We start from the raw sequence: 18475 nt of genomic DNA, 5'->3' as shown, positions 1-18475 counted from the left end.
CAACTTTAATCATAAAGGGATTTTGTTTTAAAGGCCACAGTATCTGATTAGACTCATCCCAGAACACAACATGGATGGGTGGACCTTGAAGAGGTCAAAGGTGGATGTTTAGTTACATGGTTTTTATTTGTGTTGTCTTAAACCTGCATCAGAACCTAGAAGCTGCAGTCTTACTTCTTGGTTAGACTATTTTGAGCTCGATACTGAAACGTCAGAATCAGACCTGCTGTGCTCTCCTCTTGTCCGCTCTCTGGTTCTGGTGGTAGATCCGGCTGAAGTTGGACACGATGACAGGTACAGGAAGGGCGATCACCAGGACGCCGCTCAGAGAGCAGATCGATCCAAAGATCTTCCCTGCGATGGTGTTTGGAACCATGTCTCCATATCTGCAGAGAGAAAACGTTTTTCATATGAAATTTCCGAATAAATGAATCCATTGATTCCAAGCAGGAGGTTAAGCAAGAAGAAGACTTCTTTATGGTGATCATCACATAAATAGCATTATGTCCCTCCAATAAACTTTGAGGCTGCAATTTACTATATAAACACAATTTAGACAAACAAGTTCAATACTGGGAAAATGTTGCCACTAACACGAATCACTGAAACTGGATATTTATTTGATTTTAGAGGTTTTTTTCAATCTGTAGTATTAGTTAAAAGATAAATAGGCAAGTCCTCCACAAGATTACAGTGCAAGTGTTGAAAAGCTGCTCACACACACTCTCACAAATTCCTGGTCGCTGCCTCATGCGGCCTTCACCTTTCATTGTGCTCAGCCATAAATCACAGGTAGTGAGACGAGGACAAGTAAGAGGAGGAGGAGGAAGAGATTAGAGAGCTGGCAGGAGGCCAGGATGCTTTGTGTGATTCTGCTCAGACACACCGACGGGAGAAACCTGCAGCTGCACCAGTCAACAGTTTACTATACAAACCAGTCAACAGCTAGAAGCTGATTGATGCTCAGCTCCACCTGTTTACTTTGTTTCTTTAAGTAAATATTCAGAGAGATATGATCAGCAATCGGTCCTCCGGTTTAAGAAGTGCCGTTGGATGATGCATCCAAAGTCTCATTTTTGAAAAGTTTTCTTAGCTTTATTAAAGCAGAGATAAGCCTGAGAAATCACGGGCCGCGGCGTGCTCATATGACAGCCGTTGGTTAATCACAAGGTAGTATAAAGCATACTTGGCTCTGTTGTGCTTTTTGACTTTAAAGGGGATCATATTGGAAAAATGAACATCATGTTATATTTAATAAGGCTTGAAATGGGCAGATGAAACCATAAACTCATCAGGAAAAGTGGATCAAAGGAGCCAAAGGTCATTTTTCAAAACGTCTTTACAGCAGGACTACTTTTTGAAAGTTTGGACAGGTTTCCACTTTTGGATTCAGAAGTTATGTAATTGTTTCATATGCAGTCTCTGAGTAGGAGTCAGTGATCTGTAAATGGCTCTGAGTCAGATGAATATTCATATATATCCATTTAAAATTACACTTTTTTTTTTTTTTTTAGCTTAGTTTATTTTATGGGAAATCTTAAAAAAAAACTGCACCACGTTTCGTTAACGTTTCCTTTTTTCTTCCTAACCTACCTGTACTTTGTATTAGGATCTGAAATGAAACATTATCACACAATAACTTTGAAATGCTGCTGTAGTGTTTATTTGTACTTCTTTTAGCATCAAAAACCTTATTTTAGAAAGTTTCTCCAGAGAGACGTAAAATCTCTCATAAAGTTGTTATTATAATTAAGTCCTCAGTGAACTGTGTACCAATCATTATTACTCAAAGAAATTATTTCTTTCCAGCTGATTAAATGATTAATTTGTAAGAACACATTCCCGTTTTTTTTAACTGGTGTCTGTCTCACTGTGGATTTAACTCTTTATATTACACATATGCAAATCAGCACAGGTTGTACAGTAAATCAGATATGTAGGTAATGAACTGCAGCTCTCTGCTCGTGTACCTGCTGCATTATATATCCGTCCTTCTCAAAATAAGGCCGCGACCTTGTCTGCTGTGTGCTGCTCAAATCTTACAAGCCATTTTATTATTTTTCAAAACTTTAAAGCTAATTTTAAAGCTGTGCAGTTGCTCCTCCTGAAGATGAGTTTCATAATGAATTGCTTCTCATTCTTGGCATAAATCCTGTTTTCTAAATCTAATTCCACATGTACTGAAGTGCATTCAGCTGACTGACAGACTGCACAGAATGATTTGCATTTTCCCCTCATTCCTTCATAGCTTTTCTTTATAGTCCATATACCCTACACTTTACCTCCTGGTATAAAGTGCAGAGATGGTCCGCATGGAGCCAGAACATCCTGAAGTTTAATCATCGAGAAAATCCCAGGTTCCTTATCTGCTCTCTTACTGGATCAAAATTTCTGTATCGAGGTGTTAAAGACAGATCTTCGGTGGTATCAGTGTGTGTTTGCGGATTTCCTTTTTTTCTCTATTAATCGGTTTACTCTGCGGTTAGTTCGAGGCCTTGATTTCAAATGACCTGGACTCTGAAAGCTAAACATTATGCAGTGGTACTGAAAGACAAACACCGTGTGCTAAAAGCCATGTTTGAGAAGCTGGAAGTATATTATTTCTCCTAAAATGAGCCAGAACACGCTCACCAAACCTGATCCTCTGCTTTTTGAAACCAGAAATTCCACACTTCCAAACATCAGCTCAGACCTGCATCCCACCGTGTCACTCACATAAAGCACAAAGACAGAGTGAGACACTTCTGAAACAACTAATATGGATCTTTTAGGCCCTCTCGCTGCTCGACTTTCCACTCTCCAAAGCTAAATGACTTTAGCTAAGTGATATGCAGTTAATTGTTAAGATGCATCTTTCACCCAGCTCTGTGCTTATTCTTAAATTCACTGGACTCCTGGCTGAGGAGAGTGCATCACTGACTGTAATTCGCCGGGAGCCGAGGGCGTGCTGACGGCACGCAGGTCAGTTTTACTGAACCTCCAGTGTCCTCAGCCGGGAGACATATTGGCAGCTGGGAGCAGATCAATGGAGATAACAGAGGGCAGAGAGGAACAGAAGTCATCTGTAATTGTTGGCAAAAAGCACTCAGAAGAATCGACGGAGACGTCAGACTGCGGCCAAACAGCCAGGATGAATCTGTGCCGGATCTCTAACTGAACTCAGCCTGAACATCGGAGAGGCCTGTATCTGGATCCTCCCTCCTTCATCATTTCTCAAGTTTTTACATAATTTTTACTTCAAGGTTTTTAAAATAAGCACAAACTACAATTTAATGACATTTTAAAGCATATGTATGTGTCAAAAGTGTGCAATTTACAGAAAAATATACAGCCTAGGGTCCGATACCCAAAACTAATATTTAAATTTTACTATATTTCATCTCGTTTTCATCTCTAGGCTTGTCTTGATCTCAACAGTGGAAATGCAAAGAGGAACATATGGAGGACACGAGGAAAAACGCTGACATGAAACACAGGCAGGCAAGGAGGTGGAAGTAAAGCGACAGGTAACATCTAATAAAAGGTAACAAAGAACTACAGCAGTGAAGGAAACAGACAAATACAGACACATGAAACTGCAAAAGACTAAAACACAGACGTAACAGCACAGCACACATGGTCAAGGACACACAGATACTATAAGATCAAACGTCATAGACCAACACAGTGACTAAACCCTACTGCCTACATCTAACCAACATGTTAAAGCTAAGTAAACAAAAACAAGTTGTGAGTCTTCCCTTTCTGGAGCTCGTGCACTGTGGTAGATTTATGCCAGGCCAGTTCCCTTCCAAATGTAGACTCTAAGTCTTTATGACTGTGGCAGCGTCACCATCAGGATATTAGTATGCTCCTAAATAACCTCCTATTGGCTTTGTTTCTGTGGTGCTGGCACAAAATTTTCACAGGAGAAAACATCAGAGCAGAAAGAAAACATCTCAGAAATCTCATTTTCAGACAGCAGCATAGTTCAGGACTTTAACCCAAAATACTGATGAAGGGCGAAGTCATAAACTTGCCAACTTCCTACAACTCCTGATGCTGTAGAACAAGATGGGAAAACAGGCAACGAGCTGCTGCCAGCCGTGTGAGTACAGCTCAGAATGCAAATGAATGTAAATGGAAATGAACCGCTCTGTGACGGGCAGACGGCCGACCGGAGCATCTGCCAGCTGTTTAACTCCGTACAGCTGGAACAGCAGCCTCATTAGCCTGCACTTTATGGACCCTGTGATTCATGCAATTGTTGAAGAAGGAAGAAAGAGCCTGCACATTCATCAGGTGCTACCATCATTAGAGGTGCCCTAACAGCCAAGTCATTTTTCCCCCCGCGGGTGCTGCAATTTAATCAGTTCAACAACAAATTTACATTTCCTCGCAAATGTTGAAAACTAAATTAGATTTCATTGGCGATTTGTATGGATTTACAGAAAAAATCCAATTCAAACCAACTTCTAATAGCCATCTTATCACAGATGCTTCAAAATTCTCATTAAAACTTGTAAAATGATTTTTTTTTTTCAAATGGTGAGCGCAGCCGTATACAGAAAAACAACATTTATAAGCTGCAGTATTACAGGCGGCAGCACAAATGGATTTTCAGGTGTAACAAGAGGATGATACAAACGCTTTAAATCAGTTAAGCAGCTGTGAAACTAATATTCAGCACATCACTCATCAAGCCAGCTAACCCCAAATGTTCATGACCTTTTTCCTGTTTTTGGATAGAAGGGCTTGAGACAACAGAGATAGGGCTTAACTTTTTCTTTTCTGGGTTCAAGCAGATACCTGTCTGTTAGTATTACTGACATCCACTACATGCAGGTGTATCCCACAAACCAAATAGCAGGTAGACTTAGCCTCCTGTAGGACTGCATCATGGGGACTGTAGTAACCTCTGTCTCTCTTCCACAGCATGTCTTTATCCTGTCTTCCTTTTCTCACCCCAACCAATCACAGCAAATGGCCCCGCCCCTCCCTGAGCCTGGTTCTGCTGGAGGTTTCTTCCTGTTAAAAGGGAGGTTTTCCTTCCCACTGTCGCCAAAGCACTTGATTGTTGGGTTTTTCTCTGTATGTATTATTGTGAGTCTACCTTACAATATAAAGCAGCAATAATGCTCTTGGAGCTAAATAAATAAACTTGAATTAAATATATTCTGGGTTGAAACTTTAAAATCTTTTTTATTATTTTTAGTAATAAATCTCAGCTCTGTGAATGTGAAATATAAAAGAAATTACAGATTGACAATGATTTCATTTTTAATAAAAAATGACTGATGCTGTCTTTTCAATCTATCTTCTACCTTTTATAGCAGCCGGTGATTTTTGAATTAGTTTTTTGCATTTCCACTAAAACTGAAATATTCTTTAATACTCCTAAATATCGTTTTCAGTCTTTGTGCTGAGAGAGTCTAGGCTGAATATTCAATATACTGAATACTCTGTGGATATTCGTTGAAAGATTGTCACGTCAGTTTTTGCTGATCGCTGTTTTCTTTGTCTTCAGACTTATAGCTAATCAAATATAAAGTATGAAACGTTTTTATACAGCAAAGCTTGGCACAGCAACAGCAATGTCTGATAAATGTCATGCAATCATGGCTCATTTGCTTTCTGTTATTATAGTGCGTTTGCTGTTTACTGCTGGACCTAAATTATGAGACATATTTAGCTTTTCCTCTTTTAATACCAACAAACACGCACACGCTCCATTTCTCTCTCGTAGCTGTAAAGCGTCCTCCTTGTGTTTGTGAGTTTTTACTACCAGACGGCAGCAGTAAATCTGCAGTGGCCCTCCGTCCAGAGCCAAACATTACACACAGTGCCCCTTTAATGGACCATAAATTAGCTTTGATGCGGCTGCCTGTTGGTTTGAGGGAGTGTGTGTTGAATGGAGGCATACCATGGTGAAACAGATCCAATAAACATGGAACCAACTTGTCTGAAAGATAAAACAAAGCTGTCGCACTTATGTGCAGCTAAAGTTACATTAAATATGTTCATATCTTTTATTTTTGTGTCACAGAAATCAATTCAAGTTTTAAATTAAGGCTTAAAACAGTCTCATCAGCGTCCTCAGCCCACAGCCTTTACAATGAAATGTAATCAGGAAATGATTTATAATTACGAATCTCGCTGATTCCCACTTGAACATGTCGCCTGTTTCCTCATTTATCCACATGGTTTCTGTTTGGATGTTTTGGTGGTATCAAACACCATCCTTCTGGAAACATCATGCCAGCAGCTCCTCGCTTTATTCTTTGCAAAGACTGTAAACTGTAAGAAAACAGATGGATTTAAAGTACTGGGCCACTTAAACACTGCGCCTGCAGAAGCTGCTCGGCCATGGAAACCTAAGCCTTGAAGCTCCTGGTGCACAGCTTTGTGCTGATGTTAATGCCACAGGCAGTCTGCAGTTACTGATTCAGCAGACTGTTGGTGAGATTTACACCATCAGCTCCACTGCTCTGAAATGCGGCTGCAGAATGTGACAGAGTGGTTTCTAAAGACTTCAGTGTGGCAATAACATTGCTTATATTTGACTGTGGAACATCTAACAGGAGAGACGTTTCACAAAGTGACTGATTTGCGCATCTTTAGCACATCCTATTCTTTCCCAAATGATTGTAAAAGTAGACTGCGTGGCCAGGTGTGTGATTTTATACACTTGTGACAATACGACTGAAAACACCTGAATTCAAAGATTAAGAAGCATGGCCCAATACTTGAGTGTGTGTTTATTTAAGATTTCTTTCCATCCTGTATCAGAGCCAGGTATTATCTATTAGTAAACACAACCTGCAGCCAGAGGTAGACTTTCCCCACTATGATTAAAATCGATGCAGCGTTCTTGTACTTTCTTTCTCTTGCATCAGTTTTTTGTTTTGTTTTTTTGCATCAAGGTTCAATAACTTCAGTGTGTCTGAGGCTGTTTGATTAGGTGGAAGATTTTTTGTTCCCCAGTCAGGCCTGTTTTTCTTATTTATAAATTAAGGTACTTTTTAAGCAGATCTATAAAAATATGGCGTAGAGCTCTGGATGGATCTATGGTGGATCTAAAGATGAAGAAGAAGAAAAGAAGATCAAAAGGTCAACCAACTACATTACCCAGAGTGGCCCGAAGGCCCACAGCCATTCAGCAGAAAATAATCTCAAACATAAAGCATGGTCAACCTATGAGCCACCTCCTCTATAATGTATAGACACATTGTATACGGATTATAGAGTACATACTCACATAATGCTCAGAGTGCAAAGGCACAGACTCACAATGAAGCCTGATTTATATTTAACTCATTCAGACAAAAACATGACTTTAATGGTTTATCTTATTCACTGACCCAAAGAGTATTACTGCATGCACACACACACACACACACACACACGCACGCACGCACGCACGCACGCACGCACGCACGCACACACACACACACACACACAGTGTAGAGTCTGATATTCTATCATTTCCACAATTTCCATGAAGATGGAAACTGTACAGTTATTGTACAGTAGCTGTAGCATGTTAGCAGCTTTAAAGCTACAGCTGATTTTTTAAAATGTTTTTCAGTCTGAACGAATTAAGGAAATGAATGAATATGAATGCCGTCTTATTCATTCAAATAGCATTTGTGTAATGGCATGTGTACCGGGATGTTCAACGTGCCTCTGACAGACGGAGAGCATGTGCATCCTTTAACACATGAAATAAAACATTAATTAGATAGAAAATTTTAATTTCCATGTTTTTTTGAGTGACTGTATCAATATTTTTGATGATAAAGAGTCACTTCACATGTTTGTGCTGGTCAGAAAATGAGTTGCAAATCATGTGATGAAAATAGAATTACCACATGGAAACAGCACAGTGCCGTTCGCTGTATCTCAGGCTGCTAATGTGTTCAGTTTGCTGAAAAAGATGAACAAAAGCTCTGAACAAGTGAAACAAAGTGAGCTGGAGCACTGCTGAGCTGGAGCTTGACCAAAGCTGAGCCTGGCAAGACTAAAGTCGCACATCAGTCATAGCTTAGCTGAAGTTTAGCTGGACTTTAACTGCAGCCAAAGCAGCATTTAGTTACACTTCACCACAGGTTAGTAAAGCAAATGATCTGAAATTAGCCAGATCTCATCCAGATCTGAGCTGATGTTCAGTTTACCTGGATTTCTGCTAAACAACATTTTTAGTTACCGCTCAGCCAAAGGTGCTCACCATGAACTCACTCAGACCGCGATGGATGCTCAACCAGCAGAGGTCAGTAAAACGAAGCTATTCAGCTCAGAGTAAAGTTGCTCTTTATAATCTAGAAGGTTGTGGCTGCAGAGTGGGGTGATTAAACCAACTAAGACTCTGTGTGTGTGTGTGTGTGTGTGTGTGTGTGTGTGTGTGTGTGTGTGTGTGTGTGTGTGTGTGTGCCATCCAATATTAAATAATGGATGGCAGCATTAGAGGGCTTGTAGCTGGCATGTCGAGAGAGGCATTAGAAAGTTTATATTGTCTCTCCGTGCATCGCTCCCTCCTTTCTCCACACATTTCCTTTATTTCTTTCCCTCTCTCGTACCCTTTCTGTTCTCTCCTCCATCTCTCTTGCCAAGTCTCCGTCCTGCAGCAGGAGGAGGACAACACATCGAGTGGTAGCTTGACACGAAGCCAGAGGAGGGAGATGGAAGGAGGAGGAAGCAAAGGAGGGAAGAAAGGAGGGAGGAAAGAGGAGGTTGAGTGAGGACAGTCAAGAGAAGGGTGAAGAGAAAGAGAAAGAAGAAGGCGAGAAGGTCAAGATGAACAAAGTGTGAGAGAGAAGAGGAGGAAAAACAGCATATACTGAATCTGTAAATCTCAAGCATGTGCAGTCACATACAGACCTTACTATTTACTTACTCAACCTTTTAATCATATTTTCTGTAAAACGGGAGTTATTTATAAACCCAGCAGTGCCTACAGGCTAAGTGTCCTCCACACTGCACATGAAAAGAAATCTGCAGGAGAAGCTAAACACTGAATCGTTTATACCTTTATTTATTTATTGGTCTGAACAGTGGTTAACATGGAAAATACTGAGAGACCCTGTAAAAGATGCAACATTAATAAAAATGACAGCTGTTGTGCCTCAGAAACTCTCATAGCATTTAAAGTTAGAAAAATGTATTGTGCCAAAAAATGAAACATTATTTTAAAGAAATCTAAGAGTGAAAAATCAGAGTTGGACAAACTCAAAGCCTAATGATAAGAAATTACACTTTACTGTAGCTGGTTTCACTGAAATCTGAAGGTTTTTTATCTTTTCTCTTTTACAGTGTATACATGTGAAAAAGGAGAAAATGAAAGCTGTCTGAATCCAGCGGAGCAAAACGGTCTCATTCAGATATCTGACTGTAGTGACCCTGCAGCTGGAGTTGGAGCCAGCCGTCGTCATAAATAACGGTTTTACAAAAGGGGAGTGTCTCGGGAGGCACGGGTCAGCCCAAATATTCTGAGCTGCTCTCTCAGTATGTTAAATATTTCATGGCCAGAATTATGTCATCCTGCACCGAGCCACGATACCAAAGACCAGACAGACACAAGCCGAGAGGGAGAGGCTGGCGAGGAAAGATGGAAAACACTGGGAAGGTTGGAGAGTCACTCGAAATCTAAAAACTGATTCCCAGCCATAAGGACTAAAAGACAAGCAAATGCTGCTTCCCAATTGGAGCAGATAGAAATCCAATAATGCCGAGTCAGCCAATGGAACACAGAGACCGATCCTTATCTCCCACCTGTAATAGGGGAGCCAGCCAATCACAATCTAATAGAGGGGCAGACAGCCAATGATAATTCGTTTAGTGAGAAGAGCAGGAAGGACAATCAAATTGTAGGGAGAGCCACCCGATCAGATACAATGGAAGAAGGAGAGAAGAGCTGAAATGAAAATTTAAGGACTTTTAAAAATGTATTTCTTAATATTTGTATTTTACTATTATTTCAAAATGGGGAAAAGCCTTCGAGCTTGTACATCTTCCAACTTTTTGCATTTATAAAAAAAACAAAACGTAAAGAAAAAGAAGAAGGTTGAAATGTATCCACTCAAACTCAGCTTAATATGATTGGATATTTAAGCTCTTTTCTTTTGATTTTTAAACAGCGTACGGGCACACAGAGGAGTGGCGCTCGACTGCTTTTCTTTCAGTCATCACAAACGTGGAATATGTTCATCACTAACTCAGCACTTGAAATAATCGCACTTTGATGTGTTTACGTGGTCCAAAAGCTTTAAATTAGAGCCACTTTTAGAACAGCTGCTCTTAAGTGGAAGCTTTGGGACATTTTCATTATCATTTTTGGAAGTTGGAACGTCTTTCATACCTAAAATGTTTTCACAGGTTCTTCACGGAGAGCAGTCAATGTGACCTGAAATCACAGATCCTTAAACATGATGCCAGATTTTCTTTTTGTATATTTTGAACATTTTATAAGAAAAAAAAAACAGAACCACAATCATCCTCTCCTGCAGTGACTCCATGACTTACAGCAATGCTTCTTATGTTTGCATCTTTGTCTGTGTCACAAAAATTCCTTTTTTATCAACTTTTCTCACTGGCTGAAAAGACCTTCATGCAAATGTTGCACCAACAACCCAGAATACAGGTGCCAGTGGGTTTTCTATAAAACCTTAGAAAAAAATGGGACAGTGAGCAAAACAGCTGAAGGCATGAGTGTGTACACAAAAAGACCTTTTAATACCAGAAGAGAAGAAAAGAATCTGCTGAACATTCAACAAAATCCCCTCAGTGCAAACAACCAACAACCGCACAACAACAAGATCCAACTCAGAGTAGAAAGAGTTACAGCAAATCCTCCATCGCCTTCATGGCCGGAACAACCTCCAGAGGCGCCTCGGGGCAAAAATGCACCGTTAAGCCTCCAGAGACCTTTGCGATACGCATCGGTGTTATTACTCACGAGCAGGCAATTCAATTGTGTTCATATGGCGCCGGGTCAGGAAACTTGTCTCAAAGAGCATAATTGTAAGATGATGACCAGAAACCAGTCGTTACTCTATAGTTGACCTTAGTTATACAGAGGATCAATTATTTTAAGTTATATTCTATATAAAATGAAATACAGGATGTGTGGTTTCCCAGTTATCTGTAATAGATATATGTGATTTCGATTACCGGCCCGACACTCGGAGATATTTGAATTTGTTCATTTAGGATGTAACAAATAAACCTTATTGAACAGTCAAACAATCCAAATACGCACTAAATAAAAACACTTCCAGATGTGCTTGTAATTAACTGTTGGCGTCAGCTTTGCTGTACTTTTATGGTTTAATATGACACCAAACAAGACAGATGTTGGCACGGTTATTTTTTTCACAAATTTGTAAATAATGATGTTATGTAAATCCAAACAATATGTTAATACATTTTTGGCAGCACTGCTGATCCACATCAGACTTCTTATTTATACAATGGTTTTCATGCAATCTAAAGCAGAATGTAAACTGATACAGCAATATGGTAGTTATGAATATTCATATTAAATGTGGCAACTTTCCAATGTTTAAAAGCTCTTCTGTGACCCAAGAGCTCAGACTTTAGCGTAGTCCAACAGGGTTACCGACGGTTCCCTCGTCTTCCAGGAGGAGCTGTTATTACAGATGTCTTCATACAGCCATCTGCTGCACACATGACGCGCTCATCAGGACTCAACCTGAGTAACAACGTGACGTTAAATGCAAGTTTACATCAGCGTACAGAAGAAGTGATGTTTTTTTTTTATTGTGATCGAATGAAATATTCAAATACACCCAGGCCATTATGTGCCATGACGAGCAGGCAAAATTGACGTTACATTATTTAAATGTCTGCTGTCAAATTTGCAGATATAATTTTTGTGTTCATTTACACCTTTTAAGGAGGTGGGGTTGTGCAGAGGCTCCACTGAGGAGAAGCTGTCTGTTTGTTTTTCCCTGGAAGTGGGATTCTTGCAAAGCTACTCCAGCAAAATCGAGAAATAAGAACATCCATTCATTCATCCAGTTTCTTCCACTTCATCAATCCAGTTCAGAGTTAAAGGTGACAACAACTCTTTAAAGTATGATTTTGTTCAACAGTTTTGATATATTAAAAGGCAGAAAACTGGTCTGAAGATCAGAAGTTGGTCTCAACTGACTGTGTGCGTCTGTGTGTGTTTGACTGACAGCAGCAGAGAAACTGCCAGAGTGCTGATGTTACACCGTAACAAGAGACGTAAACACCATTCGGATAAGGTTTTCATTTCAGGGATTTTAATCCAGTCCCGAGCATTTGTGTCATCGCTGCATTAATAATTACAGCTAAAATGAGCCTTTTCCATTTCCTGCATTTTATCAGCTCTCTGTGAAAATTAACTTTTGCATGCGATGAAACTACCTGACCAAACAAATGAGTTAATGCAGCTTCTAGGAACACTCAATATTTTACCATCTATGCTTCACACAACTGCAGTGAAAAGCGGTGGGAAAAAGGGTGAAATTTGGGGGTTTGAGCTTCCTGTATGGCTCCCCGTGAGTGTCCTCTTCTGCCTCCAAACTGTTTGAATTGTTCTTCACAAGGACACCGGTATCGACCGGACAAGTTTGATCACCAGCTCAGTTTGTTTTTCCTCTCTGAAAACTTCTATTCTGGGTTACATCAGGCTGCTAAAAGCCTCTCTGCTCTCCTCCTCTTTCCATCCTCATCTTTCCCCTCCTTCCTCCATCACCTCCCCTCCTTTTCCTAAATCCTGTGCTCTCCTTCTGTCTGCTCCCTTTCTTTCTCCTCTCCTCCTCCAGTGTAATCCACGGCCATGTTTAATTGATAGAGTGATGATGAAAGTTGCAGGAGGAGGGATGGTTGTTCCATGTTTTCTCCTCCTCTGGTGAAGGAGATCCAGCTCTTAAGCAAACTGAAATCCTGCCTCTCCATCCCCTCTCTCTCACGTTCCTTTCTCTGTTATTTAAGCTCTTGTTTTTTATTTCCATGCATTCCTTTACTCTTTTTAAATCTCACCTTTTCCTCTTTCAGTTTTTGCATGAAACCATCTTTTGCAAAGATAGCATCCTTGTCTGAAACCCTAAGATATGGCTGAAAGCTGCTGTCACACTTAGATTCAGGTAAACACCTTTAAATACAGGTATGGACAAGAGCTTTGAGTCCCCGGAAACTGTAACAACCCTTTTGGGTTATAGCACCACTAGGGGGGGTTGCCCTAATAGCTTTGGGAGTCTCCTAGTGGGTGTGTGTCGTTAGCGGCAGCCATTCCATGCTGCTCATGTTCTTTTATCTCAAAAGAAACCTTACTGTTGTGACAAGCTGGCGCCGGCAATACCAATGTCCACACATGTATGCACGGACGAGTACAGCCGTGGAGACCTGGCTTATAAGGTGTAATGTTGCTGACAGCGAATAAAAGTCTGTCATTGGATTTAACCGACTGGCTTCAGGTTGTTCGGCTAACCCCCACACCACACGCTAGCCGCTCCTTCCTCGCCAGACCGACGTTACAGAACCATGAAGATATAATCTTTAATGCAAATGTTTTGGCTTTACATTACCTTCTGATAGCCTTTTGTGACATTATTACAGTTCTCATCCAAGCCAGCAGAGATCTGTTATAAAACCCATAGTTTTACCTCATGGAGTATGATGGACAAACAAGGTTTTGTCAAAGCAGTCTGATTGCTTTAAACAGAAGGTGACAACTTAGAAAAATGTCAATCCATCAGTAGTAAAAACCCAACTACAGGACTGACAGGGGAGAATTTTTATATTGCAAAGTCCCTCCTTTGTGAATCTGACTGCCTCCTTCATCCCCTCCTGCTGTCTGTTACATTCATTATTAATAATTTAGATTCAATTGCATCAATACCTTACAGCAATTGATCTCAAGTTTTTAAAACTGAGCCTTTGATAAAACAAATGTTAAATGCACCCAACTGAAAAAATGGGAAGATTGTTGTGAGAGAAAGGAAGCAAATAATAAACAGACAGACACGTGATACCCGACGACGGGTGAGCTACAATCAAAGAAATCCCAAAAATAAGACGGAAAGTCTATTTTCAGCATCAGAGTGGTTGTGTTGTTATCTGAAGCTTAGACTTCCAACATCCAGATCAAAGTGAATCAAACTCTACTGTACAGTGACATCAGAGACATTCTGGACAAGTTTTACGAGCAAAACGAGCTCTGCTCACGTGGTCCGCTCGCTGACGTCATGGCGTCTTATTTATTTCATCAGGAAACGAACCCTGACAGAGACGTCAGCTTCCTCCTCTTTCAGCCCACCAGACCATGTCACAATAAAGACCTCAGAGTGATTCATCATAAACCAGATATGATATCAGGTCCAGCGTAACCCTGTCCCAAAAGCTCCACTCATCACCTAAAAACCATGTGTTGCCTCGGAACAAGTGAACGCATTGTTTTTATGAGGATTCTTGAATATGACTTGTGCTTTGTTACAACTTTGTTTAGCCCTTTAAGCAATGACCAACATCTGCTTCATATTAATAGATACAACGAGCTGCTCTAATTGCCCTCCATCAACAGTGCAACGTAATGCATCTTCAATTAGAAAGAATGAAAAACCATTATCTGGTCTGACAGCTCTGCAGATGTGGCTTGGTTTGGGAAAGTTGCAACAGTTAAATGAAACCATGAAAACAGGAAGTGAGTCCAAAAGCCACAGCGATCCATTCTGCTGTGATTCTGCAGCCACACTAATGTAGAAAATGTCCAAGTGACTCAGAGATTGATGAGGATGGAAGTTACTGTGCTGAGGCACAAGTGAAAAAGTTGTGCATGACTTAATGCATCTAATCTTATGTTTGGAGTATATTTGAAAAAAATTAGATGTGTGTTCAATTTTGAAAAGTTACCAGCTGGGCTTGAATGTTGTGGGGAAGAGGGAAAAGCAAATGGACAGCTGATAAGAGAAACTTTATATTTTAAAGAGAGGGGTACATTATAAGTTGCCTGTAACCTTAATTTTGCTAGTCTAGCAAGTGTTTTTCCAATCTTTAAATGTGGGGGTCAAGGGGAAACGAGGATAGGCCAGAATGTACAGGAGGGACGTTCCAAGAGCAGGTTTAAATAACAAAAAGCAAGCCTTTTTTACTGTTATGAAATCCCTAAGAAAGGCAAAGTCTGAATAGAAAGCAACAACAAAAAATACAGGTAAACACAGGTAAGAAAGAGACACAGGTGGAGCCAAACCCAAGTGAAACTAATCAGGGTGAAGCAGACACAAAGCAAGATCAAATATGATGCAAAAGAAAACGAAGTAGTAAAATAGTAAGTACTCAAAAGACAATGAACATTGAGACATGGGGACTAAAACTAAACAGAGGGAAGCATGGAAGGCACAGAGATCTGTCCAACAGCCAAGAATCACAGCTGTCACAAATGATGAGCTCAAACAGAGAATAGACTGTCAGAGAAAATATTCTGACTGTTGGATACATGCAGGGCTTACGACATTTTAGATAAGACTTCAATAATGTTACTTAAGGTTTTAAAGTTTTATTTTCATAGTTATTCAGTAATGACTCTTTTCTACCTGCAGGGAAAGTGATGATCAGGAGCAATCTTCTTACTTTTTCCCCACAGACAGCCGTTTTCTGACCTTCCACATGGTTGATGTCTGTGATGTGTTGAGCATTTTTAGAAGGTAACTACGATTAAATGATGGATCAGAAAAGGCCAATACCTTTAGAGTAGGCCATTTCATTCAGGTGTGTACATAATGTAGACTCCCACACAAAGGAGGAAGCCCTGACTGGTTGTTGCTTGGTGTTTGAGTGGTATCCTCGTTAGGCCTCTGTTTTAGCACTGGACTTAGACTTCTTGACCTATTTACTGCTGACAAAAACAGTAATAGTTGTTTGACCTGCTTCCAAACATGCCTGCCAAATGCAACTCAGATGAATGCACCATCATCATGTTTGCTGATGACACTGCTCTGATTGTTGGTGTCAGCACGGCTGACGAGTCAGCACACAGACAGGAGGTAAGAGCTGTGCGAATGAAACAACTAGATGTGAATAAAACATTAGACATTATAATGGACCCTAGGAAGTCCTGACAATAACGTCACTGCGCGTCAGCATATCTGCTGCCAAAAAGTTCAGGAACATCCCTAATTCTCTGCATTGACGTGACTAAAGGCCTTATCTGGGTATCAAACACTCCCTGGCATAATAAAAAGAAAAATAGCACCTATGGAGTTCTGTTATGACCCAGATTTGCCTCAGTGTGCTGGCAAGATAATGGTATGATCCTCTATTGATTAGTCTTTAATCCACTGGGAGATTTTAGAGCTGAAATATAAATATAACCTGAGAATCGATGTGGCAGTGAGCAGTGAGCTGTAGAGCGCTATTATTAGACTCTAGACACTGAAAATAAAACCAACTAAAACTCTCCCAAAATAACAGACATGCTGACAGTTTCTGTGTCCTCACTTTTGGACAAATGGTACATAAAATATCAAATAAACCATGAAAGCAACCATTACTCATCAGGTGAACAACCAGGAACCGCTTCATGTTCTGGTATAAGTTATTCAGCTTCAGGTGCTGTGTTGAAGTTTAAATGTTTATAATGTATAAAATATTGACAAGCTGTTTTACTTTTTGTTCTCAGCTGCAGGTTTATAATAAAATAATAATATAATAATATAATAAATAATCATGCAAGGCTGAGCTGAAAGAGAAGACATAAAGTAAATAAAAAAACGATGTACATCACATGAAAACACAACAATAAACTTAATAAACAATAAATTAAATTAAAGCCTTTTTAGCCATCCACAAAGCAAAATCCACACAATAAAAATCTTCATCACAAAATGGAAAATATCTTTTAATTTAAAACAATGTTTAAATTAAAAAGTAAAACAAGTTTGTGAATCTTATTTAAGATGTTCAGTCATGTTGGGTTTAAGGCCCCAAATGCAGACGTTAGAGTCAGACAGGTTACACAAACCAATGAACTATTTAAAAGAACAAACAATGAAACAAACAAAAACAGAAATTATATCAGAACAGGTCCAAAAGTTAGGAATACAGGGCGATCAAGAAATTAATAAAAAGACTGAAGAAAATACAAGATAAGCGAGAGACAAGAGGGTGATGGTCAAAAGAAACAGATGGGACCAATTCACAGGTGGAAACAATGAAGGCAACTGGAAAAGCAGGGTCAAAGAACAAAGGCAGGAAGTACGTATTTCAACACATGAGCCTTCAAAGTAAAACCTAAAGACAATTAGCCAACAAAGGCAAACATGAAGAAGGACGTGAACCTACAAAAAGACATAAACAAACTAATGAATATATATTTTCCTGATTTTGTTTTGTCTTTTCTTTTAATAAACAACTATTCTTGTACAATGAAAATCACACAAACTCAGGCATGCACATATATTCTCACATTTATTTACCAAAACTGTGCTTTATCATGTATGATTGCGCTGATGATCTATGTGCATGGATCTGTGAAGTGACTAAATCCACAGTGCTGATGGACACACCTCTGTGGGTTGTCCTCTAAAGGCAGTTTATGCTAGTGCTGGCAAATTAACCAGCGATGCTCTATTGCTTTGCTGTTTTTAAAGGCGCATGCAGCACTTCTAAACTTCTAATTTCACATATTTGTAGTTTTCAAGTTTTAAAAAATAATTCTGCGAGCTGCTTTTGTATGACACATAACTTATTTTTACTAATGAGGAGGTTTCTCATATAAACAGAGTGACCACGCCAGCTTCCACACAGCAAAGGGCACTTCAAATAAACCAATTATTTAAGATTAAAACAAATATACCGTTCTCTGTGGGCATTTCTTTTGACCTCAGGGAGCTTTACGTCAGTTCAGAGGAGAACAAAATCATTTGCTTTCTTTCTACATCTCCCTCTCTCTCTTTGTTTCTACGCCTCGTTCTTCCTATTTTCTGCCCTCTCATTTTCTCCTGTATTTACATCTCCCACGCTCTCTCCCTTCTCCCACCTACCCTCCTCCTCCTCCCCCTGCATACTCCTCTCCTTGTTATGAACTCATCGGTGTTTGTTGCTGAGAAGAAGCTCACGTTGTTCCAGAGCGTCTCTAATGTGCTTTATTTGTTCATTTTGCATAATCTACATTTCCATGTTTATTTTTACCTCTCTCTCTGTCTCTCCCTCTCTCTCGCTCACACACACACACAGACACGTGATTTGAATATCACATGATGTTTTAAATGTTTTAGATAAGCTGTACACGAAGAGAGAGGAAGAGGGAAGTGCAAAGCTAAGGAAAGAGAAAGAAAGAATGAAAGAAGGAATGATGACACATTGATAAATAAACTGCCGTGTGCATGAGCATTGTGTTTGCTTTGACAAAGACGATGTTGCTCTCTGACTGGCTGCCAGATATCTGTTGAAGCGTTCACCGGTTTCACTGAAGAGTTGACTCTGTATGTAAACAGAAACATTTTACACTCATCTT

The 18475-nt window shown here is 39.8% G+C and overlaps 1 protein-coding gene across 1 annotated transcript in view; it reads right to left on the bottom strand.

The window, feature by feature from the left end:
• kcnd1 (potassium voltage-gated channel, Shal-related subfamily, member 1) overlaps window positions 1–18475 on the bottom strand; it is an 83337-nt gene that overhangs the window by 15708 nt on the left and 49154 nt on the right. The window contains exon 5 of the mRNA XM_085394132.1: window positions 224–386. Within this exon, the coding sequence (XP_085250258.1) occupies window positions 224–386 (163 nt within the window). The remainder of the gene's footprint in view (window positions 1–223; window positions 387–18475) is intronic.

The sequence above is a fragment of the Rhamphochromis longiceps genome, linkage group LG20, assembly GCF_057381845.1.
Source record: "Rhamphochromis longiceps isolate RC_006_pf linkage group LG20, R_longiceps_female_GT1.1, whole genome shotgun sequence".
NCBI lineage: Eukaryota > Metazoa > Chordata > Actinopteri > Cichliformes > Cichlidae > Rhamphochromis > Rhamphochromis longiceps.
The sequence above is the reverse complement of the archived record's forward strand: the minus strand, read 5'-3'. Positions and strand labels throughout refer to the sequence as shown.